General features: G+C 46.4%; 3 protein-coding genes across 20 annotated transcripts in view; 2 read left to right on the top strand and 1 right to left on the bottom strand.

Annotated features, from left to right (window-relative positions):
• The window catches only part of CHST3 (carbohydrate sulfotransferase 3), a 354774-nt gene that overhangs the window by 73277 nt on the left and 254143 nt on the right, over positions 1 to 27354 (bottom strand). The gene's annotated exons all lie outside the window — the stretch shown is intronic.
• The window catches only part of LOC127383736 (hexokinase-1), a 37944-nt gene that overhangs the window by 4650 nt on the left and 5940 nt on the right, over positions 1 to 27354 (top strand). The window contains exons 2-15 of one of the 2 annotated variants that reach the window (XM_051617141.1): positions 2552 to 2714; positions 7496 to 7644; positions 12169 to 12288; positions 14768 to 14863; positions 16104 to 16203; positions 16298 to 16481; positions 16687 to 16842; positions 18294 to 18527; positions 20072 to 20376; positions 20872 to 21020; positions 21128 to 21247; positions 22510 to 22605; positions 23596 to 23695; positions 26056 to 26239. In XM_051617141.1, the coding sequence (XP_051473101.1) occupies positions 2552 to 2714; positions 7496 to 7644; positions 12169 to 12288; positions 14768 to 14863; positions 16104 to 16203; positions 16298 to 16481; positions 16687 to 16842; positions 18294 to 18527; positions 20072 to 20376; positions 20872 to 21020; positions 21128 to 21247; positions 22510 to 22605; positions 23596 to 23695; positions 26056 to 26239 (2156 nt within the window). Of the gene's footprint in view, positions 1 to 2551; positions 2715 to 7495; positions 7645 to 12168; positions 12289 to 14767; positions 14864 to 16103; positions 16204 to 16297; positions 16482 to 16503; positions 16588 to 16686; positions 16843 to 18293; positions 18528 to 20071; positions 20377 to 20871; positions 21021 to 21127; positions 21248 to 22509; positions 22606 to 23595; positions 23696 to 26055; positions 26240 to 27354 lie in introns of those variants that run through there. The other variant, XM_051617142.1, reaches the window with a different exon arrangement.
• Positions 21765 to 27354, top strand: part of COL13A1 (collagen type XIII alpha 1 chain) — a 196776-nt gene continuing 191186 nt past the window's right edge. For all 17 annotated transcript variants that reach the window (XR_007889270.1, XR_007889276.1, XR_007889274.1 and 14 more), the window contains exon 1: positions 21765 to 21773. The gene's annotated coding sequence lies outside the window, so the exon portion shown is untranslated. The remainder of the gene's footprint in view (positions 21774 to 27354) is intronic.

Raw genomic sequence — 27354 nt, forward strand, 5'->3', positions numbered from 1 at the left:
TGTGGTATTTTTTTATTTTTTTATTTTTTTTAAATTTTGGAAACTGTAACACACAGGAGTGATTTTGTTTCCAGCCAAGGTTTAGTCCCCATCTTCCCCCCCTCCCCACCCCGTGAGTCTCAGCGCTGAGGATGGCCTGGATGTGAAGCAACGTGACGCCCCGCGATGCAACGCGAGGCGATGCTCCCCGCACGCAGGAGGGTCCAGCCCAATTATGTAAGGCTGCTGACAGGCGCCTGTTGGATTTTCCATAGGAGGAAAAAGAGCCCTCCTTCCTTGTTTTCCCTGGCTGCTGAGCGTGGCACGGGGGCAGAGGTGGGGGAAGGCAGGCTTGTCTGGTTCTGAGCGTGCAAGCCCCAGAAGCTGCCTTCACAGCAGGGCTTTTGGTGGGGGAGAATCCGTCAGCCCTGTTTTTGGGAGGAGCATGTGGCAGCGGGGCGTTGTAGGGGAGTGTTTTAATTGCACAGTGAAGTCTGACTGTGGATGATGTGTAGCTTTCACTGGGAGATTTGCGGAATCAGGTTTCCGAGCAGCAGCGTGGACTGATGAAAGCTCAGCCTTAACAGAGTTGGTGTCCCGTCCCCCTCTGTGTTCCCCTGCCTTTAAAAGGGAACAACCTCATGCTCTAACATTATGGGTTGACAGCCTCTGCTAAAAAAAACCAACTATGGCAGGGTTTGCCATGGAGGAGAGACCTTCCTGCCCAGCACCAGCCTCTGCAGCTGTTCCCACACTGTTTGGGGCTGCGGAGAGGATGCATCCTGTCCAGGTTTTTGTTCTTGGGGTGCAATGACACCAGTGGCTGGCTATGGCTGTCACTGTGACAGGGCTGTCAGCCCATCAGGGAAGCACAGGACACAGCTGGGATGTGGGGGATGCTGCCCTGGAGTCTCACGTTTGTCTTCTGTGATGGAGAACCTGGGCTCAGCTCTTCTGCTGTTGAGCTGCAAGCCAGCACCGTCACTCCGCCAGCTCATGGAGCCAGTGCGTGGTATCATTTTGTTGGACTGTAACTTCTCCTCCTGAGCGTCTCTTTGATGCCTGTTTTGCTCTTCCTCTGCAAACAGTGGCACTGAACACTTGGCAGCCTGTCAGTGGCCTTGCAGTTCAGGCTTGCCTGGCCCCCAACCCCAGCCCTGCAGCTCAGGGTCAGGCCAGGTAGCTGTGCCCAGCTCTGTCACCCATCCCTGCCTTCCTCCCTCTGCAAATGCTTGGTCACGGTGGGAGGGCGTCTGGCTTGGGGAGATATGCTATCTTTGGTGCAGACCTCAGCTATGTGTGGACAGAAGCACCTTCTGCAGGAGCAGTTATATTGGCGCTGGTTTAACGATCAGTTTAGGGTTTAATTACGTTTTGATTGTCTGCATTTCCTTTGCGAATGGCATTATTCATCGCTTCCTGTCTCAAAGTCCCTGGTATCTGGAGTCCCTGCATACATACTTTTTACATGGGGTGTTTTACTGTGGCACTGCTCCTCTTAGGACATAATTGTCCTCCAGGCTTCCAGAGCAGCAAAGAAGACACAGGTAGCCTTGGCACAGGGGATGGCCTGGGTTTTAAATTGAGGTGGTTTTTCCAGTTTTACTGAGGACAGAAAACATGGGCAGGGTTTTATTTTCTTGGTCCTACTAAGCTGGAAGCAAAAGTGATCCAGAAGGTGTGGCTTCAGTCTGAGCTGTTTGCAGAACCAAATTTTCAAGGCAGATCATGAAACGAGGCAAGAACAGGCTGGCAGCTGAGGTAAAAGGGTTTAGATGTGCGTTTAGCAATAACCCCCCAAGGCCAAGTTGTGTTTTTGAGGCATCAAAGCATCTCTCACTCATCCTGGTGCCGAAGATGGGTGTAGTGTTATGGAAAGCAACACTACTGGCAAACTGGAGCCACCTCCTTTTTTCAGGGAGAAAGTTCCTGCCTTGGGAAACCACAAGGGAAAAGTCAACAACTCTTAATTTGATGTTTCATCTTGAGGAGGAAGACACTGCCTATCCACAACCAAGTTCTGCCTCTTCTGACCCTCTGGCTGGGATAGCTTTGGAGCAGGATAGAAAAAATGATGGGCTGCACAGAAATTGGGAATGTAGCCCCAAAACTGCTGTGGCAAGTCCTTCACGATGAAAGGCTTTTTAAATAAAAGGCACCTCTGTGGACTGCAGTGACACCCACATCACCCCAGCTGGGACAAGGTACCAAAAGAGAGATTTTTAGCTTCAGCTCATGGGTAGCCAGGAGAGCTGAGAAGTGGGGCAAGAGCTAGAGATAGTGGTGTGAGGCTGTGGGTGAACTGCTTTGTGTGGAAGAGAGTAGGCAGTGATGTGGTCTTGCCTTTGGAAGGCAGTAGGATGGAGTGGGCTCCAGCTCACATAGCTCCTAGCAATTGCCCGTTTTCCTTGATTTTGAGTCAAAAGACAAGACAAGAAGCACGTGGCTGTGTTGTCAGCTTGGCTGGAGCTCTGAGGCCAATGCGGGGCTATAATTCAGGAGGGGTATAGCCCCTCTTGGGCATCTCCAGGCAGTTTTTCATGCTGTGGTGGTGTTTGTCTTTTTTCCCCAGATTGATAAATACCTTTACGCCATGCGGCTCTCCGACGAAACGCTGATCGACATCATGGCTCGCTTCAGGAGGGAGATGAAGAACGGCCTCTCCAGAGATTTTAACCCAACGGCTGCAGTGAAGATGCTTCCTACATTTGTGAGGTCCATCCCTGATGGTTCAGGTAAGGAGCTGAGTAGTCTCTTTTCGTGTTAAACATGGTGTGCTTTGTGGGAAACCTGTTAGAAATCCAGCAATGCGCTACCAAGGACAAGAGCAATTTCCTTTCTGGCAAGTCCAGACAACATTTCAAAGGCAGCCCCCCCTCTGTGTGCAGGTCTGTTCCCACAGATGCTGGAGGATTTTGTGATTCCTGCATCAAAACCCACTTTGATGCCAATGGAAGAGCCCTTCCCAGCAATCAGTCCACTAACAGTCAATATGTTTATGCTGAGATTTGTTTGCCAAGAATCAATACTTCACAGAGGAAGATTTTTGATTTATGCGAGTCACGTCCATGTGATTCTGAGGCTTAACAAATGTAGTGGCTTTTAGTCATTTACTGTTTGACTCCACGTCTCTTCTCCTCATTTTTTTCCCAGTGGAAGTGTGAACCCTTCTGTGCTGAGTTGGAGTTTCCTGGTATTTGTTTTGCTTTTTTTTTTAGCTACCTCTTTCAGACTGTCTTAGGGCAAACTCACAGAACTCAGGGAGGCTGCAGAGTAATGGCTCAAAAGCTGTTGCTCTGCTCCACTCAGCTTTTTCCGTCCAGATGTATGACTCTGGTTTTCCATGCTCACTGTATCTGACAAAAGTGGCACAAGGAGTTATTAGAAGCCAAAAAGATGTTGTGTTTGTATTTGAGGCCAAGATTGTCCCTATTACTTGAATGTTTGTAAAAAATCCCATTATATATAAAGCATATAAATATACTTAGGAACAGTATATAACAATGTTTATTATTACTTGGTAATGCTGGATTTCCTTCTCATGTAGCATGAGTTGGTTAACTGTAGTTTGGTGCCTACCACAAATTATGTCCTTGTGTGCAAAAACTGCACAGTTGCCAGAACCGCTCAACATGATTACCTGTTTTGAGGCTTATTTTGAGTTAAAAATCAAGAATTTATTGAATGAAAGAACATAATGGTGCTTTGTGTTACTTAATGCTGTCTGGCAGGTGGAAATCTTTGATAGTTCTGCTTTGCTGTTGCGTTCTGCCACCTTGGTTGAAACATGATTCCCTGTCTGAAAAAAAAACAACAACAACAAAGGGAAAGGAAACTTGAATCCTGTGTGTCCCTTAAATTAGCACTGCTGGCTGTTAGGTTGAAATGTTGTGTTGAAATCTGTAGCCTGTTGTGGAAGCCAGAAGCTGTCACACACAGTTGGGTCATGAGTTGCTCTAAGGCTTTGCAGGTGAGGTGACTTGAGGGCTTTTGCCTGGAATCCCAGCATTTTTACCATCTCATTTTTTTCCTTGGTGCATGTTTGAGTTCAGCTGGGAACAGACCTGCCCCCAGTATCCTGCTCTGTCAGGCACTGCAGGTTAGCAAAACTGAGCTGCTTGCAGTGAGTCAGATAATGTTTCCAATCTTTCCATGGCACAAACTGGGCAGACTTTGAGGTGCAGTATGGCACAGGGAAGAGGGTATCTGCACCTGGCCAGGAGAGGTGGGAGAGGTGGCTGAATACTGCTGGGACCAAGCATGAGCCAGAGCAGTGGGTAGCCCTGATCCTAGCATATGCGTTTCTGTATGTCAAGGCATGAATTTCAGGTCAGGCATTACACACCTACTTAAAAAAGCAACCTTGTTTGTTGTGCACAGGGTGCACAGTTCTTGATCCCATGCCCACTTGGCTCCTGCCAGCCTCTCTGGGCCAGGCACACTATGGGCAGTGTGTTTGCAGCATGGATTAGAGTGAGGCAGTGCTTTGCCCCAGATGGTTTCTCTATAACATAACAGTAATCTGTATATGCATGTTGTGAGTGCCTCTTTGGAGAGCTGTTAGAAATGCAGGCAAACCCATTCCATTATTTGCCTTAAAAAGGCATGTTCTGACCCCAGTTATGAGCAATATTTGCTGTGAGTGGGTGTCATGGCATTTCTTTCCCTGACTCACCTGCATGTGCCTGTCTCATCCAGCTCAGCTGTTGCACAGATGCAGCCAGGGCAGACCCTGACCCCCCTTCCCTCTTCCTCCAAAAGGCTCTGGAGGGGCCCTTGTGGATGTGTCCATGTTGCTGTGTCCAGAGCGTGGGTTTGGCCCCTGCATGACAACAATTTCTGCCTTCAGCTTTCCCTTCTGTAGAAGCCAGAAGCTGAAAGCCTGCCCTTTTCCCTGGCCAGTCTCTAATTACTGCCTTGTAAGCTCTTTCCTCTGAGTCTGATTATTATTATGAGAGCTGACTATTCAGGAAAATACTGCTGTTTGGTTTCAGATCTGTGCTTGTGTACTTTATTAACAAGGAGCTTTTGAGTAAAAATTCTGGAGACTCTGGAGACGTTGGTGTTAGCAGAGATTTTTGCTTCATTCAAAGTTGCCTGATTTATGAAATCCACAAGGTTTTTCTGTCCAGAGTGCCCATAACAGTATCTCATGCTAATTCAAAATGATTTCAAAGGATCTTCTTCAATGAATTTGCAGCAGGTTTGATTGCATCTTGGTGTTATAAAGATTAAATGCTGTTACTTGGGTTTAATTCCTGAAGTACTCTGAAAGAAAGCTGCTACTTTGCATACAGGAAGCTTTACCTTCTAGTTCAGTTTGTGAAAAGTGAAAAGGATAATTCTTAATAAATGTTATCCTTTGATGAGCTTGATGGTGCAGGAAATCAAACAAACTAATCTGTTAATTTACTGCCAGGGAAGGTATTTCTGAAGTGCAGTATTTGTTTGAGGTGTGTACCAAGGTGCATTTAGGCTTGAAAAAGGGCCATCTGGTCTATTGTTGATTTTTCCATTATTTATTAGAGGTAATGGCTTGCATTTGACAGATGATACTCATATGATAAAGCTTATTTGGGTATTTGGCTTAAGGAGACACTTGAGGTAAATGTTTTGCTTCTGGTCTTGTTGGGGTGAAGGTTACAAGTTACTGAATTTGTTCTGCTGAACCCGACAAAGGGAACTGCTTCTACAGTTTGGATGTGTTCATGTTTTAAATGACATCTGTACTGGAGCAAAGTGATGTTTAAAGCCCTGTTGTTCAGAAATGGGTAGAGAAGCACTGCAGGATCTTGCATTTTTTACAAACTCTTGAGAAGAAATGGCTCTGTCCTGGCCAAAACTAAGACACCCATGTCTTAAGCAGCAAGACTGAGAAGTTATCTTGCAATGCAGTAAAAATGAGGAGGATTGGTAGGAGTTCTGGGCTCCAGCTGTTACTTTGCTGTGTTTTTCTGTACAGAGGTTGTTGTCTGTGGTTTCTCCCATGACAGTGTTTTGTTTCTGTATTATACTGCAACCTTGGAAAACAGTGAAGGCCTTTGCAGTGTCCTTTTGCAGTCCTAAACTGGACTTCAGGAGCTTTGGTCTGAGGTTGAGCAGAGTAATCTCAGAGGCAAGTCTGTGTCTGTAAACCCTCATTGATAAATTGCATATCTGGTATTTTGGTGACAGCATAGTCTGAAGGCTCTGGGAGCTAAGTTGAAGTTTGAGGGTAACATACCAAAAGGTACTGGTCTTCCCAAGTGCTAGAGGTCTTTCCATATTGAATTCAGGTAGAAATAGGAAAAATGATGATGTTAGGAGTATCCTTCCCAAAGTCATAGTTTAAACTCGGAAGGCAGAGTGAAAAGAGGCCAAAGAGCACTGCAGGATGGGACTGGCAATGCACATCAGTGATGCAGGAGGTGGGGGAGGCTGCTCATCCCACTGTGGCGTGGGGTGCTTCTGACACTTTAGGAAAGCATCAGTCCATGAGGAAAGCAGGATGAGAAAGCAACTGTGCTTCACTGCCCTCTGAACAGCCTCGGTGAGCCTGGGGATGCTGAGTGCAGACGGAGATGCTTGCAGAGAGCCTCGATGATTGACTGCAGCCTGGATGCGCTCTCCTGTGGGATACGTTGTGCACACTGCTTCCCCACATATTATCTCTTCACAGACTTTAAAGATCACTGTCTTTGTTTGCTCCCCCTTTGATAAGGCGAGATAGCACAAGTGGTTCAGTCAGATTTATTTGCCTTGCTCTCCAGGGAGTGCTGGAGGTGTCAATCCTCAGAGAGCCAGGCCACATGTCTCTGTTGCCTGAATCTCACTCCCTGAAGTCCGTGGAGGTTGGGGGAGGAGTTGTGTATTTGGCTTTAGACTTTTGAAATCCAAATCCCTCTCCTCCACAGAGGGAGATGAAGGTATCCTGGCTCTTCCCTGGCTCCTGGGGGACTATTTAGGAGTTCCATGCTAGGGATGGCAACTTGTGGATAACTCCTGCAGCAGTGAAGGGCTGCATTCTGATTTTTCAGACTGTCATTTCTCTGACTTCTGTAATCTGACTGCAGTTTTCAGGGAATCTCAGCTTCTGGGGGTGAAATAAGTGGTTCCAGCTTTAACTGCATCTATGTGTGATTTGTTGATTTTAGAGTAGTGCACAATCCAGGCACCATTCACTGTTACTTGCCAAAATGACCCAGGTCAATTTACAGCAAAAGACTGCTGCTCATCAGTGCTCTGGCATCTCTTCATTTTACTGTCTCTGTGTTCAACATATTTTTGGCTTTCTCCTGAGATCTTTGATCTGCCAGCTTCATCATGACAGCACCAGTGGTGGCTGGTGTTGCCGTTGCACCAACTTCCTGTTAAGTTATGGGGAATCAGGGTGATGCTTCACGTGGACACCCTGCAGCTGGAAGTTCCTTGCTGTAGTCACTGGGGATTTGCCTACGTGGTATACTTAAGAGCTTGATGTTCCCCAGATCTGTGTTGCATATGATTTTTAATCACTTGTGTCTTGTTTTCCATGTAGAGAAAGGAGATTTCATTGCACTGGACCTTGGTGGTTCTTACTTCCGAATTCTGCGTGTGAAGGTGTCCCATGAAAAAAAGCAGACAGTACAAATGGAAAGTGAAATTTATAACACACCTGAAGATATCATGCATGGCAGCGGGACACGGGTAAGCACCTCTTCCTTCTCTCTGGAGATGAGCTGCTTTCACACTGACATTTTAGAAAAGCACCTCAAGAATGACCTGAGCATCTTAACTGTTGCACCTACAGCATGCATGGACTTGGCTGCAGCTCTTTCTTGGTACTGAAATAAATAAGCAGTAGGTAGTGTAATAGAGCATGCATGGATGCTGCAAATCTGCTGCCATTGTGTGGGAGATTGAGTTTGGGGGAAAATACGGCCTAGAAGTAGAGATTCTGACTTTTATAGTAAAGTTACTTTCTATGGGTAGGAATGGAGAGCAGGAGAACAACTTTGTAAGCAAGGAGCATGGCAACCCTGCAATGGTCATGTTAAATGAGGGATAGAAATACCCAAGACAGTCACATATCTATCCTGGCAGTCTGAGCAACTCAGCATTCATGAAAAATATGAGTACTTTAGAAAAATTACAGGAAGCTGATAGAATGTTTTGGCTCAACTTCAATTTTTGCGGAATAAATTATATGCTTTTTTTTTTCCATCTTCCACATTCAAGAGTAGGAAAAATTTGGGTCCATTTACTTGGATTTCATATGGGGTTATATGAAGGAATTAGTTTGCTTTTTATGATCAGGAAGTGGATTACAATGAATGTTTTACTGACAGATTTGTCTCCGTGTCAGCGTAAGACAAACCAGGTCATTTTCATTGTTGGAAAAAGCAAGTTTTTTTACACTCTCTGCTAGAATGAGGTGCTGTTTAGGAGTGTAAGAGACCTGCAGGAAACTTATTGCTTGTTTCAGAAGAAGAAACAAAAAGGCAAAAGAAGAAAAATTGTGCAAGCAGCATAAATCCATAATATATTTTCTGTAGTCACCTTAATACCCTTAATGAATGTATCTAATACATTCTTTACTGCATTCTAATACTGCATTCTTATGCAGTAGTGAGTGGTAGATGGCAATAATGACTTTTAATAAGCATTGCTGTGATATCCAAACCACAGCAGTAAAATACCTTTCTTGTAAAGTCTTTTCCTGATGTTATTGCTTTGTTATCTGGCCAAAAGATCATGCATCAGATTTTCCACAGAATGGTGTTGGAGGGGAGCTGAGCTGCCTGTTGTTGCTGGTGGAGGCAGAGAAGTGGGGTGGGCTCTCTGGGCAGGTTTGGAGCATGGAGTTGGTTGTCCATCAAGGGACGTTGGGGAGCTGGAGATGGAAAAGCAACACACCCAGGGAGCAAGTGTCTGTTCCAGGGAGGCAAGGCAAGCTGACTTAAGGTGAAACTTGATGGACAGGTGATAGGGAGAGGCCAGAAAAGGAAACATTAAGTCTGCATTCTTTCCAGGGCTTTGTTGTGTTTGTGTTTTAATTTTTTACTGTCTCAAGGCCATTTGGCTGTTGGGAACCAGCAGCTTGGAGCTCAGGCTTTCTCATGGCTTTTAAAGTGAAAGAGAGGAGGGCAAGGCTTCCACTGACCCTGATGGGACAGTGCTCCTGGTGCTTAAGTGCCAGGAAAAGAAGAGGAGAACTGGAAGCATCATGAGAATTGCATCCAGGTTTGAAGTTGTCCCATGACAATATCCAACCAGGACTAAAATGCTTGCTGTGAGACTTCACAGGGAAGCACAGCAGGCAGGTGATGATTTGGTGTTTATGACTGATGTGTACAGTGAAGGTTCTCTGACACCTCTCAGCCAGATTTGTGGAGTGCTTGGACTGCACTGCCCACGAGGGGTAGGCTACTAATATGTTTTTCAGCAAGCTGTGTCATTAACTTCAATGATTTGTACTCTTGTAGTGTAATACATAATCAGCTTATTGAAGGGATTGTGATTTATGGCTTCATGCCTCACTGGCACGGTTTGTTTTGATGTTTTCTACTTCATTGCATTCAAACTTCTATTTTTACCCATCTGTCAGGCACAGGCTGTCAGCTTTGCTAGTCATAGATAGTTCTGTGTCAAAGTCAAGGGCAAAACCCTCCTGGACCTAACAGTGCAATAGCAGGTGTATAATATGTAAGAAGCCTGTCTTCAGTGTCAACTCAGGGAATGGGAGTGTGCCTTGAGGCTTGATTTCTGGTGTTGCTTTTTGTATCCTGCTGCCACTGGAGGGTAGGTTATGGATTTGTGGCTGTTCTCCCCATCTGGAGCTCTGGTTTCCTAGCCCCTTAAATCTTCCCCATTCAGGGGTTTGAGCCTGAGCTCAGATCTTCAGCTGCTTGCCAAAGTCTGCTGGCTGCCAGCCAAGTGCATCCTTGTGGAGACTTCTTGGAGCCCAACCAGAGCAGGCAACTGCATGGCCAGAAGAAGAAATGAAGCCTGATACCATGTTGCTCAGCATCTCTTGGTGGGGTTGCTTCAGGTCTACAAAGGTGTAAAATTTGGCTGGTTCCTTCCTCTTGGCTGCAGCATTCCCTCTGTCTGTCCCTCTGACACTCCATACAGTATTGGGCTCACGTTGTTGCCTACCACACACCTGTGGGTGGGCAGGAATTGAGATTGATCCTCAGTTTGCCTGCCCTGCTATAATGAAACCCACAGGAACTTTGTAAATTTGCCTCTGTTGTCCTGTGAAAGTTATTTAGCATTTGTAAGGTTTAGATGTCCACATGGGCACAGGCACATCCAGGTGCTTCCTTGAGTGTAGTTAGGAAGAAAACCTCACTGCTGTGAATGGTGCCAAAATTAATAAATGCCCCTCTCTTTCTTTTCTCCTTTTGAACAGTGCCTTCCCTCTGTGCTCTGTTAAAAACAGTAGCACAGCCAGACTGTACATCACCAACTAGACCCTGCTACTGTAGTGACTAGAGTGTGGCTAATAGTTAACCCCACTTACCCATGCAAGCTGTGGCACGGGTTGTGCTTTCTGAATTCCTGAGGGTTTTGTGGTTGGCCCCTGGTTATTGTCTTGTAATCCTGGGAGCAACTGAAAGTTTAGCAGGATGGAGTATTTAGCAAGGTACTTTCAGATGGAAAACATGATAAAAATACAAGCTCCTGTTACTTCTATGTTCTTCCTGGCTAAGTTGTCATAGTTTATTAATTTAGTTTTTTGTGACTCCTTTTTCTCTCTCTCTCATCTGGACACCTGAAAACAGTCTTACAGAAGTACAGCAGCATAGGTTGCTTTACCATCCCATTTCACTACGTGCTCTCAGTGAAATGTCCTTGATTTGCTCAGAACAATGAATGGCACCATTTCCCTGGGAACCTACCCTGCCTCTGCTTAATCAAATCTGACCTCATTTTGGGGGTGGGTTTAAGGTGTTGTGTTAAATTGTAATATTACAGACACCGCTTCTTGACCTGCTTCGAGCCACAAAATGCTCCTCTTCATTTTCTTGTAATTACTGCAGCCTGTCTGTGGTGTTTTCCTGGCTGTCCAAGACTCTGAAATTGCTCTTAATAAAGCTGCACGGGCTAATTGCAACCGACAGATATCTTTTTGTACTCCCTCCCAATTATTCCCCATCTTCTGGACGGTTTTCCTGGCCTCGTCCCACGGGTGCTGCAGAGTGGGTGGGTTGGTTGGTTGTTTTGCAGGGAGTTAAAATGTGAAGCACAGTTACCTTCTGGGGCAGGTGGTGACTTGCAAATAGGTTTGACATCCATTTCTGGTGTGGATCAGTTCAAGGCGTGCCCGGCTTTTGGTACTGGTGGATACAAATGTGTATTTTTGTTGCTTCAATTGCCAGGGCTTGAATTTTGGCTTTGAGTGTTGCAATCGACCTGAGGGGCATTCCGAATAGCTTAGTGTGAGACAAATCCCTGATCTTCATGCCCACACGCTCCCTGGCATGCCTGGGGACACACATGGTCTCACTGTCATAGGGTACCTTTGAAGGGCTATCAAGGTGGCTTAGGTGGGTGTTGGTGTCTGCAAGCCTGGTGTGGGCTGCCTGCATAGTTCAGTATTACAAAAAATGCAGCAAATGTTTACATTTTGGGTTGTTTCTCAAAACATGTGAAATATTTACACAAATCCCCTGGGTTTTTTCCTTTTGTTTGTTTGTGTGCTTTAAGAATAGATTTGAGGTGATGTCCTTTTGGGCAGCTTCTGCAAAGTTGCTGGCTGCTCTGGCTCAGCAGACCTTGAGTGAAGCAGATGTAGATCTTCTCTGTATATTTTGAAATTGCTCAATCCATTTGGGACTGGATCCCAAATGTTCTTTTGAGATGCTCCTTCCTGTTATAGAAAGGTTAAAAGAACAGTTTTGTTCTCATCAAATGTTAAGTAGCAGGGTTATGGGAGGATTGAGAACCACGTGCCACTAGTTTCAGGAGGAGCCTCTTTATCTGGGTGTAAAAGATGGCTTGCAGATTTAAGTGTGTAAAAGGACAATATATTTCATAATTAGGGTGTTAAAATACACTCTCTGAGAGTATTTTCACAGCTATGTTGTTTATACATCTTTAACAATTTGGAGCAGATGTTTTCTCCCTTCTTCTCACCAGGGCAGTTTTCATGTGCAGTTTGAAATATTTTCTTCCTGAAACTGTATCTTTAATCGTGGTGCTTTTATACCTTTCATTTCTTTACAGCTTTTTGATCACGTTGCTGAATGCTTGGGAGACTTTATGGAGAAACAACAAATCAAAGACAAGAAGTTACCAGTAGGGTTTACATTTTCCTTCCCGTGTCGACAATCCAAGCTAGATGAGGTAAGAAGATTTCACAATGTTCTTAATATGCAGAAGAACTGCCATGTTATTCAACACTGCTGTGAAAGCAGTATCCCAGTCAGGTCTCACTTTTGGGATAAATGAGTGTTGTATTTCACTGTCAGTCTTCATTTTTCATGTTTGTGTTTCTGTGTGAAAGAGCTGGTTAGCAGATGATGAAGAGACACCTGATGTTTTGTGCTGCCTCTGCATGAGCTCCTTGGTGTCATGGTTTCCTTGGCAGTGGTTTTGCCTGCCTTCTCTGCAGCTTTTTTCACCTCTCTGTGGGGTGTAACTGGGAGGGACCCAGTGGGCAGGACACCTGGAAGCAACTTGCTTTGAAAAGGGGTAGCAATGATCAATGTTGTATGAAGTGATGGATGTGATTCCCAAGACAGGGATGCTGTGGTATTTTCCTTCTTTTGCTCATTATATCCTAAATGACTCAGCAGCCTCCTGGTACAGCGTTGCTTCGGCAACTCATTTTGGTGTAACTCATTAATGCAGGGAAGTTCAATCCACACAAGACACGGAGAGGTTGCACCACTAAAGCACAACCTGCTTTTCCAGTTTGTGAGGCTCTAGGCTAGCCTGGTGCAACAGCTTCCCAGGTGTTGGTGCTGAGGAGGGCCAGGTGGGGCATGGTTTTTATTATATTTCATACTTCTTGAGTGATGCTGGGAGCTGAAACCAAGGGGGTTTACTGACTCAGGGTCTGAATGTAGCTGAGAGCAGAGTGCTGCCTTTTCCTGCATCAGCTGAGAAGAGATGGGTTGATTTTGGTGCAGCTCTGTGGCCTGGCTGTATTGTATTTTAAGGCTCAGACTACTGATCACAGCAGAGTTGTGCTGGGGATGGGAGTGTGAATTTGAGTTGCCCTTGTGAAAATTTGTTTGGCTGCATAAAAGGTGCTGGTTTGTAGGCTGGTTTGCTCAAGCCAACCAAGATGAAGTCGTGCTTATGTGGGCCAGGGGTGGGCAGGGAGCATGTGGGATGGCCTGAGGAGACCTGTAAAGACTTGAAACGAGTGGTGACATTGGAAAATTATTGATTTTTTGGATTCTGTGGATCACATTTGTTCCTGGATTGCTGCCTCTGCGAGGCTGTGTTGGCTTGGGTGCTGTTTTCTCATGCTTAGTGAGCAGAAGGAGGTAGGGTGGTCCCTGATTTCTCAGAGAAATGGTTGGGTCCCTCTCAACCCTGCTGCACTCCAAAGACCCTGCCAACAAGGCCTTGCTGGCAAAGCAAAAAAAATCCTTCCAGCACAGTGGCTGCTCGTGCTGAGGAAAGCTGCTCCTTGCTCCAGTGTGTTTTGCCCAGTTTTGTGAATGATAAAAATTATATGGACCGAGGGGCCTATTTGACCATTAAAGCTGTGCCAGCAGAGTAGGCTTTGCCCATGGTTTTCCTACACAGCAGCACAGGGCTTTGCTGGGCTTCTAAGTGACGCTAACAAGGATGGCACGGCGGCAAAACTTGCACAGAATGAGTTTGTGGTTTAGTGGTAGGAATAACTACTGCTCTGGAAAGAGCTGCCCTAATCCCTCTGTCCCCTGTAGCTTTGGGGCTAAATACTCTCCCAGTTGAGGGGGTGAACATACACAGGGACGTGGTTGATTTTTAAGTTGAGATATGGGCAGATGTGTACCTGGGCAATGGCTGCTTATGCCTACAGGCGTCAGCTTTTCTGGTTTTTAGCTTCTTGAACTCCTGTTGTGAGAGATGTGAGTATTGTGATGGGTATGAAAAGCTGGGGCTGATTTGAGTTGTCTTTCCTGTTGATGCTCTTTCTTTTATTAATACTTATGTATTTCCTGAATGCCCTGAATCAGCATTATCTAAATAGAAAAAAATCAGATGTAGCCGTTACTTCAGGGGCTTTGCAGGCTCTTTATGACAGTGTGCAGACAAGGAATTAAATACCAGGATTTCCTTTTTTGATCCATGCTGAAAGTTGGTGACATATATTGCTACGTTTCCAGTATTTCTGTTTGCCATAAGCCATAAACAGGATCATGTGGTGGAACAAGCCTGGACAGTTGGGACTCCAGGCAGCAAATGTGCAGCAGCCTGATCCCTGCTGCGGCCGGGTCCTGGATGTACAAACATCACACCCCTTCTCTTTAGTCAGTCCTGCACAGTCAGCTTTTTCTGAAAGCAGTCAATTTCCACAGCCCAAAAGGATTAAATGGTTTTCCAAGAAAAACTGTCGAGGAGTAACAGGGAGAAGAGCAGGCTGGAAATACAAAATGTAAACAAACTGTTTTGTAGCAAGTGAGGACAAAGCAATTTCCCATCTTCCAGCTTACTGTAATGAGAATCAAAGACCACCGGTTTCCTCAGGTTGGGTTGTTTGGTCATGTAAGAAAGGAGTCCTGAAAATGCATTTGAAGTGTAAAATCTGGTTTTGAAGAGGAAAAAAACAAAAAAAGTTTCTTGTGGTGGTGTCCTGTTGAATATTGCTCTCTTGTTTTGTCAGGGTATTCTGATAACCTGGACAAAGCGCTTCAAAGCAAGCGGAGTGGAGGGAGCGGATGTCGTGAGGCTGCTCAACAGGGCCATCAAGAAACGTGGGGTAAATTGTCCTTCATTCTTTTTGTAACTCTGTACCTCAGCATTTCTTTGTCAGGGACCACCCTTCAGGTCCCTGACCTGAGAGTGTGAGTGATCTGGGTGATGGTGGAGCTCTGCTTTCTTGCGGGAAGATGCGGGGTTCTGCTGTTTGCTGGCACAATGGAGCACAAAGCTGAGTTCCTGTGTGGTGGTTTGTCACTGGCAACCTTCAGAAGCTTTCTCTCCCTCTCCAAAACCTGAGAAAGTGCTGTGTGTGTGTGTCAGTGTCACAGCTTTACAGCCACACCAACATGTCTCATTCCTGAGAAGCTGTGTCTCCTGGTCTGGGCTCAGCTGAGTCATGCAGCTGCCTTGCCTGGGAGCAGGAGAAGCGCGGAGTACGAGAGAAGGGGGATTTCAGGCTCAGTGAGCTGTGTTGCTCCCTGCAGTTTCTCACTGCTGATTTTATAGAGGGTGAAGGTGATTAGGTTGCTGATATAAACAAATAAAAAGGCACTGAGTGTGAAATGGAATGAATCTGGGTTTACACGGTGCTTGCAGCCAGGTGATATGTTGATTACTCAGCATCCAAATACATTGCAAACTGGGCAGTATTTGCTCTGTTTGGGCAGTTTTGAACTCTTAAGAAAACCAAAAAACATTACTGTAGTCAGTTACTATCATCAGACTTGGTGTCAGGTAGAGCGACACTGAAGCAGCTGGAAAGGAATGAGTGCATGTCATTTGGATAGCTTTTTAAGTTGCATTATTTGCTTATATGTTTGTATCAAAATATTCACTTGAGTTAAAACTCCCAGGTGTTTTAAGTGAATTCTGTGAGAAACACATAACTTGGGAACATTTTCTGGATTGACTCCTTAAGCAACTGCATCAAAGTATTCCATGACATGGTGTTTAACTGCAGAGTTCCTCCCTCTCTCATGTATATCCCTTTGTTTTTAAACTTTCTGCCCAAGGGTGCCTAGGTGAGAGCAGGTCTTTGCTCTCTGGAGTTACACAACTGCTGTTTTATTTTTTGCCTGGTGCCTTAGTTTGCTCTCGTTGCCTTCTTGGGTACGTGGGATGGGGAACTGGCAGACAGAGCAGGTGTGATATTTAAAAAGATGAGCTGTGATAATCAGACAAAGTACTTGTCTGCTCTTCCTCTTGAAACGAGTTGATGTCAGCAAGCTGGTGAAAAAAGCAAGAAATGTTTTCCAGAGGAGCCATACGGTCCGAGTAACATTTTGTTCCTCCATCAGGACTACGATGCAGACATCATGGCTGTTGTGAATGACACCGTGGGGACTATGATGACCTGTGGTTTTGACGACCAGCGCTGCGAAGTTGGCTTGATCATTGGTAACTGGCGTTGCTGCTGCTGCAGCGTGCGCGTGGCTTTTCTCCCTTTGCCTGGCCTCTTGGGTTAGCACCTTCTGGTCTCCTTTCCCCAAAGGCACTGGCACCAATGCCTGTTACATGGAGGAGATGCGGCACATTGACCTGGTGGAAGGGGACGAGGGCAGGATGTGCATTAACACGGAGTGGGGGGCCTTTGGAGATGATGGGTCGCTAGAAGACATCAGGACCGAATTTGATCGAGAGATCGACCGTGGATCCCTTAATCCTGGGAAGCAGCTGTGAGTGAGGCAGTTATTTGTGTGCTTCTTTTGTTTTCTACCCTGTGCTTCCTTTTCCACTAGTGTTATGAATTCAGCAGCTGAAGAAAGCTCAGCTTTGCCCATGGTGAGGCAAACTGCAGGCTGGGCTGGGTGGCACGGTGGGGCTCTGCCCTGCAGTGTTGCCCGTGGACTGGTGGGTGACTGCTGCTGTCCTCTTCTGCAGGTTTGAGAAGATGGTCAGCGGGCTGTACATGGGGGAGCTGGTGAGGCTCATCCTGGTGAAGATGGCCAAGGAGGGGCTGCTTTTTGAGGGGAGAATCACCCCTGAGCTTCTCACTAAAGGGAAGTTTGAGACAAAACATGTTTCTGCCATAGAAAAGTGAGTACCTCTCCTGTTTCACCTCCTGAGCTTCACAGTGACTCTGAGTGCTAATTTTCCAGCATGTCTTTTCACTTTTGGGGCAGATGTGCTGCTCTGGGGGTGGCTGCCATCCTCCAACGCAGGTGGCAGAGTCAGCACGTAGGGACCCCCAGCAGAGACAGCCTGTGGCCTCACCCCCTCCCTGCATAAACTCTGAGGTTGCTACCCTGCAGCTGGACACGGGAGTAAATTGGCTTGGTGCCTCCTAGCAAATACTTGGGTTGCTCCTTGCTGTATCCACGGGATTGCTGGGCAGAAGGAAAACAAGCGTGACAAGGCAGAGCATTCAGTCTCGTAGGCAGTGCTGGGTGCTACACGGCGACCTCTGAGCTATGTGCCAGTTGGTTTCTTGTGTCATCACCCCTTTGGACAGTACTTACTGGCTCTTCCCCCTGCGTTTTTAAAATTCACATCACTGGGATAGTTGGTACTGTAGTCACAGGCTGGCTTTTCTGTTTGAAGTGCTGCTGTGGTGCACACATTGAGAGGTAATGTTGATTGTGAGTGCAACAGCAAGGGAACAGCCAGTGACTTCTACAATGCCTGTTGCCTCCTGCCCCATTTTACTCCTGTCCCTGCAGACCATCTTACCTGAACAGCTTTCCATTAAATGTATGTGTTGATTTGTCCTAACCACAGAGTTCCATGTCATGTTGAACAGCAATGAGAAAAACGCAGTCATAGAGATGTTCATTTAAGAGCAAAATTAACCCTGAAATCCCACCTGACTCTCTGAAGAGCACTTTGGTTCTAAGTAGGGGGCACATCCCTGTGCAGCTTCAGATTTCTAGCTGATGCCAGCACGATGCAAGAGTCCTTAAAAAGATGCATGGAGAACAGTTGGTAATGACAGGATAAACTCCTTCTCTTTTGTCTGGGAAATGACCAAGCTGGATACGGCTAAGTTTTGCCAGAAACTTTTCTCTCAGGCTGGGTGCTAACGTGGGAAAACTCAGTGCAAGAGGCAGAAATTCAGTGTGGTTGTAAAAGTCTGAATGAAAAGAGACCCATTAGGATGAAATCACTTAGGCAACCTTCACTCAGACTTTTGATTTTCACGTTGGTCTTAATAAATTGAAGCCACGTGAGCAAATAAGTGTGGGATTAGGTGTATGTTGGGCTGAGCTGTGGGGCTAGTGCTTCCTGCTCCAGAGAGGAGAAGCTGTTGAAGGATCAGTGTGATGAAAAAAGGATTTAATTCCTCCATAATTCTATCTGTGAATGAATGCATATTTAGAGCATTTTATTCCAGGATTCATGGGGCTCCCCAGCCCAGATCCCTAAGAAGTTTTTCTTTCCAATCCCTTTCTCAAACCCCAGGCAGGGACAGCCACGGTTGAATGCTGCTCAGTCTTGCCTTTTCTATCTTCTCCACTAAGGAGTATCCTTTGCTGCTGTCTCCTTTGTAGGAGCAAAGAGGGTTTGAACAAAGCCAAAGAAATTCTCACCCGCCTGGGGGTGGAGCCATCCCACGAGGACTGCATCGCCGTCCAGCACGTCTGCACCATCGTGTCCTTCCGCTCGGCCAACCTGGTGGCTTCCACACTGGGTGCCATCCTCAACCAGCTGCGGGACAACAAGGGGGTTGGTCGCCTCCGGACCACCGTGGGGGTTGATGGCTCCCTCTACAAGATGCATCCACAGTGAGTCCCTCTGCTCCTGCCGTGGGGTTTGCCGAGTGTCGAGCCTGTAAGCCCCAAAGTGTCACCCAGGCATGTGGTTTGGGGGTGAGGTGAGGCACCTTGAAACGTGGGCGTGAGGGCTTGGTCTGGGATGGGGAGCTCAGTGGAAAGGAGAGATGTGTTTAACTGAAGAAGTAGGGTGAGGTTTAAAAAAACCCCACAAACCAACAGAACCATAAAGAATTAAAACGCTGAGTAATTGGATACTGCAAAATCAGAGCTGATGGTTTGAGTACATACCTTAAGGGATCTCAGTAGACTCCTTGGAAGGTGAGTTTCTTCCTACAAAATATTACTTTGTGCCTATGGATTTGGCTTTGAGGAGACATGCATTAATGCACCTTGATCTCCATTTTCAATTTAAACTCGGTTGTTTTGAAAATGACTGTGCTGAACCCTACTTTTCCAGTCTTTTCTGAAGATTTACTTGGAAACCAGGGGGAAAAAATTGGTGCTTACATTTCTGCGGCCTTTTAAAAACTGGCTTTGTCTTATTTTTCCCCATCGTGAAAGTTAAATTTTTAATCGAGCAGCTGTTTAAATGTATGTAGAAATCAGAGAGGAAATGGAGCTCTTCTGCTGGGGTTGTACCTGCTCCTTGTCACAAGGTTTAGTGCCAGTCTTAGTGTCAAAAATGACCCCAGTGTCCAAGCCCTGATGCTGGGGCTGGGAGAGAAACACCTCCCTAAGGGTTTCCAAGGTCAGAGTAAAGAAATGGAAGAAATATGCAGCATGCAGGTGTGGTTTATGCACACAGGGTAAAAAGCTTTTATTTAGTAAACAATAACTGGTGATAACAAGTTGGTTTCCAATCTCTGGCTGTAAGGTTTAGCTGTGGGGACCAATGGAGAGCAGAAGCACAGCATGCAGGACATCCCTTTGGCACTGGAGCTGCCCGGGGGGGCTGAGTGTTGTTCATGAGGACACTTTTGGAAGGAGAAGGATGTTGAAAGTTTCATTTTCACTTCCGTATTATTTTATTGGAAAAAAAAAATTCTTAGTTAAAGAAAAATGTCAAGTTCTGACAAACAAACAGTTTCTAAGAATGCTGTTTTGACTGGCTTTTCCAGATAGGCAGGTCCAGGGTGTGGTAAGATAACATACATGGGCAATTTTTGTTTCTGAACTGTTTTCCCACGCCATCTAACCCAGTGAGCTCAGGGCAGCTGGCGGCCTGCAGGAGCAGAGATGGGAGCAGCACTGGAGCCAGGGGGTCTCTCCCATCTCGGGTCAGATTTCAGGGATGAGACCCTGATGCAACCCCCCTGCTTTCTTTTTTTTGCTGGCTTTTCTTAGAAATTCAGGAGGAAAGAACCCACAGGGAAGAATAGCTCTTCCTTGGCAGTTCTCCTAACCTCGGGAGGCTGTAGCTAGTTTGTTTGGGTGGCTCCTCACCCCTCGGGCGGTCTGTCTGTGCTGGCAGCAGGGGTCTGAGGGGCGGTGGGAGAGGCGGGGCAGACGGTGGGGCCGGCATCCTCCCCTTCCCTCTCCTCCCCTCCCCTCAGGTACGCTCGGCGCTTGCACAAAACCACCCGGCGCTTGGTGCCCGACTCCGAAGTGCGGTTCCTGCTGTCGGAGAGCGGCAGCGGGAAGGGAGCAGCCATGGTGACAGCGGTGGCTTACCGCCTGTCCGAGCAGCACCGGCTGATCGACGAGACGCTGGCCGAGTTCAAGCTCACCCACGAGCAGCTGCTGCAGGTGAAGAAGAGGATGAGAGCAGAGATGGAAGCGGGGCTGAAGAAGAAGACTCACGAGACCGCCAAAGTGAAAATGTTGCCCACCTTCGTCCGCAGCACGCCGGATGGGACAGGTAGAGAAGTGGCCTCGCTGGAGTGAGGGGCACCCAAAATGGGCTCCCAGCCATGTGGGTTTGGGGTTCGGTGGAGGGTGAGCAGATGTGCTGCAATGGAACCTCCTGAGCTGTCCAAAGGAGGAAAGCCCAGCCCCTTGTCCTTGCCCCAGGGTGCAAGCAAGACAGGGAGAGAGCCGCAGCTGGGCTCATAACTCCAAACCATGTGCACACAACCTAGGTAGTTCTTTGCACTTCAGGGTGACTGGCCAAAGTTCTGCCTTTTCTCAGGGAATAATTGCATGGATCCTCTTTCTCTTGTTGGTTTGAAACAAAACCAAAAACCACAAGGGAACAACAAAAAAAAAGTCTGGAATAATCAGAGCAGTATCTAAAATCCTCCTTTGGTGAAGATCTTCCCAGCTGAGAGTTTCTAAGAGATTTTATATCTAAGTGCTTTCTGGGAGAAGCACTTTTTAACATTCTGCTTATGGTTCTTTAAATACTTGTTTACAGAGAATGGAGACTTCCTGGCACTTGACCTTGGAGGGACAAACTTTAGAGTTTTGCTGGTGAAAATCCGCAGCGGTAAAAGGAGAACAGTAGAGATGCACAACAAGATCTATGCCATTCCTATAGAGGTGATGCAGGGAACAGGAGAAGAGGTGAGTGTTTGTATTTCTCTTTTGCAGCACTGCTACTTTTTAAATACCTTCTTAAGAGCACGTAACGTGTACCATTTCAAATACATGGCTTCCCTCTCTTTTTACAGCTGTTTGATCACATCGTCACCTGCATTTCTGACTTCCTGGATTATATGGGGATAAAAGGTGCACGTCTTCCTCTTGGCTTCACGTTTTCCTTCCCTTGCAAGCAGACCAGTCTGGATGCTGTAAGTTCCTTGCTATCTTCAGAATCTACTTGTTGTGCTTATGCTAGGTCTGGTTTCTCTGCCTGCATGTCATTTATATGACACTTAAAAGGAGGTTGTACAAGGGGGGGGTTCATGCTCTGACTCTGACCTGTACAGCTGCTCCTAGAAATAATTCCTTTAAAGTTAGTAATGCAAATGCTGCTCAACCTATGGCTATGACAGATAAGAGCATTTACATTTTTTATGCTGCTGATATCCCTTTTCTTTTTTAAGGCATCATGTTTTTCCTAATAGTATAAATGTGCTGGATTGTGATACTTCTCTGGTTTTGTGAGCAGTAAGCAAAAACCCATCCCTGGTGCCAGCTCCTCTTCCCCAGCTGATCTGGTGTCCCCAGGTGGAGCGGATGGACCAGGGCCTTCTTGGCTATGTCACCCTGCAGGTGACAGTGTAGCCTCCAGCATGTCCCTTTCAAGTGTACCCTTTTTTAATTTGCTTTCATGTTTAAATTCTTCACTGCCACATACTTCCAGCAGGTCCACCTGTGCAGCTGTTAATAGTTTCCTGCCTACTTAACACTCTTTTTTGAAGAAAGACATATTTTCTGTCACACTTTTTTTTTTTTTTTTTGGAGTTTGTGACATTGCTCTGGGAATTTGGAGACCAGGAATGATTAGTAGTTTTCGATGCAAATTCCACATATATAAAGAGATACTCCTTTCCATAGAGCCTCTTCTGTATAACCCTTCACTAAAGCATTTGAAGTGTCAAGTGTACAGAGTAAAGCCTGAGTCTTAGGAAAAATAAGATGAATATTCATATATAAGGAAGGAGGAAATAGGCAGTGATGTTAGGAGCAGCATTCAAATGTCCAGCTTTAAAGTGCTGTAATCTTGCTGGTGATAGGAGACTTGGTCAAGCCACATAGACTTTGGAGTGTGACTGAGAAGACAGGTTGTTCAGCAGAATGTAGCACCCATCTTGGTGAACAGAGGAAAACCTCCTTGAGCTGAGGGCTTCTGTGGGTCCATGTCCTGGCTGACCATAAATATTCATGGCCACTTACTGGGAAAGTGGGGTTGGAGGTGTGTTGTGGGATAACCTATGGTCACCTGTGTGAAATGTTGTGATCTTGTGCTTTCATGGGCTAGGGAGGAGAGGAAATGCAGGGAAGTTGTAAGATAGAAATGCTGAGTGACTGTCCCTCGAAAGACTGTAGGATTTTGGGGGCAATCTGTAGTGCACCAGGAATCTCCATAACCTGTTTTCTTTCTTTCTAGGGTATCCTTCTCAATTGGACAAAAGGCTTCAAAGCTACAGACTGTGAGGGAGAAGATGTGGTGTATTTGCTTAGAGAAGGAATTAAAAGAAGAGAGGCAAGTTTTCTTTTGGTTTTGTTTTCTTTTTCTGCTCCTTCTTCTCTCTCCCTTCCAGACTTGATGGACCTTGTGGGTCAGGCTGGTTCCCTCTTACAGCATTTGTGTGCCTTGAGGAAATGGGCTGTGTCTGCTGTCCTGCACAGGAGGTGTTTGTCTTGCAGCAAGTCCAGCAGCCCCTGGTGCCATGTGGCTATGCTGGCTCTGATGCTGGCATGTAGCCTGACCACCACATAGGATGGTCTAGAGGGTGTGCAGTGGAAAAGGGGAGAGTTCAGCTCTAAACCAAAATAGCTACTCAAAATGAGACACACTGGGGATTTTGTTTCATTTCTTGGTTTGTTTTGTTTGTTTTTTGTTTTTTTTCCCCAGAGACATCTAACTTGCTGAATTTGGCAGAATTTTCAAGGCTTCTTTCAAAGTTTCTGGCAGTTTTCACTGCATCAGAGCATGAAGAAGGCAGGAATTTTCAATGCAGTAATTGCAGGGATATGCCTCAGTGTACAGTAAATGAGTTCCCCCCCCTCCCAACCCTTGTTCTTGAAGAAGCCTCAAGCAGCTTAGCTGAATCTTTCTAGGAAGGGAAGAAAATAGGAGAGCATTTGTTTTAGCAGAGTTTTATTAGTAAGTGGAATGAGGATCTTAAAAACCTTTGTTATGGGGTCTCCTACCAATCTGCTGTAATACAGAGTGGTGGTAGCACTCTACCATATACCTGTATGCAAGATCTGTGCTTAATTATATCTAAGCCAAAAAGAACAGCCAAGAATATACTTTCTATTGTAGGTAGAGCATGCGAGGAGCCTTAGCTACCTGCTAGTAGATCAGGTTCCTGTTTCTGCACGTGTAAAATCAGGCTGGTGCTTTCAGTTGTTTGTTTCCAGTGTGCTTTGACAGAGTTCCCAATGGTGTACTCCTTTCATCTTCTCTTTGGTGTGAGAGGCTGCCACAAGCTCAGGGTTCTCACTGCTTTATTTCTCTCTTCCAAAGGAGTTTGACTTGGATGTGGTGGCCGTGGTGAATGATACAGTGGGCACAATGATGACTTGTGCTTATGAAGACCCAAACTGTGAAATTGGACTCATTGTGGGTACGTGTAAGGACTGCTTTTTATTTGGCACTTTCTTATTAAACAGCACACATTGATGTGTATTCTTGTGTAGACATCCCTGTGGTTAACTGAAAATACAGCTGGTGTGTCCAGCAGAGAAAGATTGTGAGATTAACAGCTCTCTCTTCAGAACCAAGCTGTGTGCAGGAATTAAGAGCAGAATTCAGCAGCCAGCTTAGTTCTGTGCATAATCAGTTGAGGTAAGCACAGGCTGTAATGCTGAGCAGATGCTGCCAGTTTTAACTGGGAAAAGGCAGTATGCTGCTTGGGAATCGAGCACACGTGGGGACAGGTACCTTCATCAGCTCCAGGAGTATCTGTTAGTTCAGCCTGTAGGAGTTTCCCTGCTGGGGTGTTTAGGTAGCCCCCAGCTTCCCCTGAGCATCTCAGAATAAACTTGTAAAGCACAGCCACAATTCCCAAGTGGCATGTGATGGAAAGCTCTGATAGACCAAGGGCAGCTCCTGTCAGGTCCCTTCCCAGCAGTGAGACAGCTGAAATAATGCCTTGGGAAATGCCAGGCTTGGGGTGCCCGTGGCACAAGGCGGTGAGAATTCCCAAAGGTCTCCAGAGAAATAAGCTTTCTTCAGCAGGAGAGAAGGGGACGAGGCACCTGTAAGCTTTAAGAATGCTCTCAGTTGCAAGGTGGCTGGTAGGAAAATCAAACACCTCCCAGTTCTCCTCTAGACAGCTGGAAAATGTCCAGAGTGAGTCAGCACAGTGAGGCGTGGGTAGGCAGCCGTGTCGGCGCAGCTCCATCAGTGCTGTGTTTTCAGGGACAGAGTTCCCTGCAGGAAGGACAGCATGTCCTTGGGGTGCTGAGAGCATCCTCTGAGGACTGTCTGCTGCAGCCCTGCTAGATAAGCTTTCCAGCCAGTGTGTTGGTGAGCAGGGGGTCAGAGGTGGCCTGGGTGCATCTGGGATAATGAGAGCAAAAGCCCCGGGGCTCTAACAGCTCCCTCTGCCCTGCCTGAATTTTCTTGGCCAGACTGATGGTGTCTTCTGAGGAGTCTGCATGAGCCTGTGCTTGCCCTGCTCTCCTCACAGCAGGGAGGTGGGTGAACTGTCCCATTGTTGCTTGGCAGGCAAAAATATTCTTGCAAGAGTGAGTTCATGTCATGCTGTGCCCTGTGTCTGCCCAGAGCCACCTCTCCTGCTCAGCAGAGCCAATGCTTTGAGTCTCCACTGCTGAATACTTTGGAAGCTGTCACTGAGGAGACCAGGTCTCAGCTTTTCATCTGCTAGCAACAGGAGAGCCTTTAAAAGCCAGTCAGTCTAACAGCCTGTGTTTAAGAGGTATCCATATATTCAGGCAGCCCTTACTTAGCTTGCTCTGGATGACAAGGCTCAGTGTCAGGAAGCTGGCCAGTGCTGATGGTCCCCAGCTGGGTCTGGTCTGGTTTCATCCTGCCAATGTGGGTCTCAGTCTGCAAGCCCAGACTTTTGCCCCCAAGCCCTGTGCTGTGGCTCAGCTCTCCTGCAGCAAGGGGATGATGTGGGAGGATCTCTTTATTTTTTTTTTTTTAATCAGACTTTATTGATATAGTAGCCTAAAAAAACCCCAACAAACAACAGGAAAACAGACTTAATTGATGCAGAATCTGTGATACGGGGTTAGATGAGAGTTTTGCCCCAGGTAGGTAGCAGCAAAAGCTGCATCTCTTTGCTAATAAAGCTTTAGTCCTTAAGGCCTCTGTGTACACAGAATACTTCGTAATTGCCATGCTCCTTAGGACCCCCTTTAAGCAGAATGAAATACGGTGGAATTTCAACATGGAAGGAGCTTTACTGCTGAAGAAACAGTCGAAGCAGTTTGAATCAGAATTAAAAAAAAAAACCAACAAACAAGCAAGAACTGCACGGTACCCTGCAATCAGCTGGTGGAGCCCCTGGGGTTTTCTTTACCTGATGCCTCAGAACTTGCTGAGGTTTTTGGTTCAGCAAATTTTCCCCTGAATTCTGTGTGTCTGTGGGTTTTGTGGAATGTGGTTCCAAATTCAAAATCCAGCTGCTTGCTTGCTGTGGATTTGGGTTCAGAATCGTGAGCACTGGTGTGCCAGAAGTGCCTCCTCCCTGTAGCATGGGACCCTCAGCCCAGCTGGCCTAAGTGAGCCCCTTCTTCTCTGAGCCACCCTGAGCAGTGCACCACAGAAGTAATCTCCCTCAAATCAGGATGATTGAAGACTGTGTTTTTTGTGACATTTCAACTGGATTTTTCAACTTCGTAATTTGAAAAAGCACATTCAAGATCCCTCAGAAAGGTTTGTCAGGGCTGTCGTGCTTGTTCTAGTGTCGTTTTATTCCAACCAAAGGGTAATTTCAGTATTTTCTTATTTCAGGAACTGGCAGCAATGCCTGTTACATGGAAGAGATGAGAAACATAGAGATGGTGGATGGTGAGCAAGGACGGATGTGCGTGAACACAGAGTGGGGAGCGTTTGGGGATAATGGGTGCCTGGATGATATCAGGACAATATATGACAAAGCTGTTGATGACTACTCACTAAATGCTGGAAAGCAAAGGTAATAAATGTGGGATAAATGGTGTGCTAAGTATAAGCTAGGCTGCCTTAAACGCTTTTAAGAGAGAACCAGATTTCTCCCTGTTGCAGAACAGAGAGGATAAGAGTCCAAAATGACTGCAGCCCTGGTGTCCTGTGCAATCTCCCTCTTGTGTGCTTTTCCTGGTTGCTGCTTTTTTGCAGCTTATTTGCTGCCATGGGACTGCAGCAGGGTTTTGGGTGAGAACTTCAGAAGTCTTGAAGTTACTATAAGACCTTTTTTCCCCATCCTTTGTTGTACTGAGGAAGTTAAGATGGCTTGTCATTCTTTTGCTCCTGGTGTCAGTTTAATCTCTTTTACCTGAACTCTTTGTGGGAGGGCTCTGCTTGTAGAAGTCCTCAGCCTAGACAAGCCAGCAGGCTTGGAGCTGCTCACTATGAACTAGTTGGGAGCTTTCTAGCCATTGCAGCCAGCTTCAGGGAATTTTCTGGATGAAACATGTCATGTTAGAGGACCTGCCTTTTTTGGCCCTGGAGGAAGGATACTATTTTGGGGGTCCAGCTCTTGTTTGGGCAAGTGCTTCCTTGGCCCCTTTAAGCAAGGGCTGACAAAGAGGTGGCTGACAAAGTGGTGTCTCCAGTGCTGATGAAAGTAGCTGAGGCTGCTCTGTGCCTGGACTGCAATTTTCCATAATTTCTCTGCGGCAATGCTTTGATGCCAGGAGCTTTGAAAAAGATTTTGTGACCCGAGTAAATCTGCCTCAGAACCTGGGGGCTGCAGACAAGTTGGCAGGTCCTTTGGAAAGCTCTTTAGAGGTTAGGGCTCAAACAGCTCCAGAGAGGCGGATGCTGAGCAAGCCTGATGCAGCAGCAGAGCTGGCATGGAGTAAGCAGCCAAAGGCAATAGTGGAGACTTCCAGGGGGGATAATTTATTCCAGAGAGACTTAGGCACTCAAGAGGGAGGGCAGTTGCAGGGTACAAGCCTGAGAGTGCTCATAGTATTAAATGGACTATGTGGCCTGCTTCCAGTGGGGTGGTGTGCTGGGCTCCACTCAATCCAGGCCAGAAACCCTGCTTTAGAGCTTCAAGAGGAGGAATAAAGGAGGTATTGCTGAATGCACTTTTCAATACCTGGA

Source organism: Apus apus, chromosome 4 (genome assembly GCF_020740795.1).
Source record: "Apus apus isolate bApuApu2 chromosome 4, bApuApu2.pri.cur, whole genome shotgun sequence".
NCBI classification, from domain to species: domain Eukaryota; kingdom Metazoa; phylum Chordata; class Aves; order Apodiformes; family Apodidae; genus Apus; species Apus apus.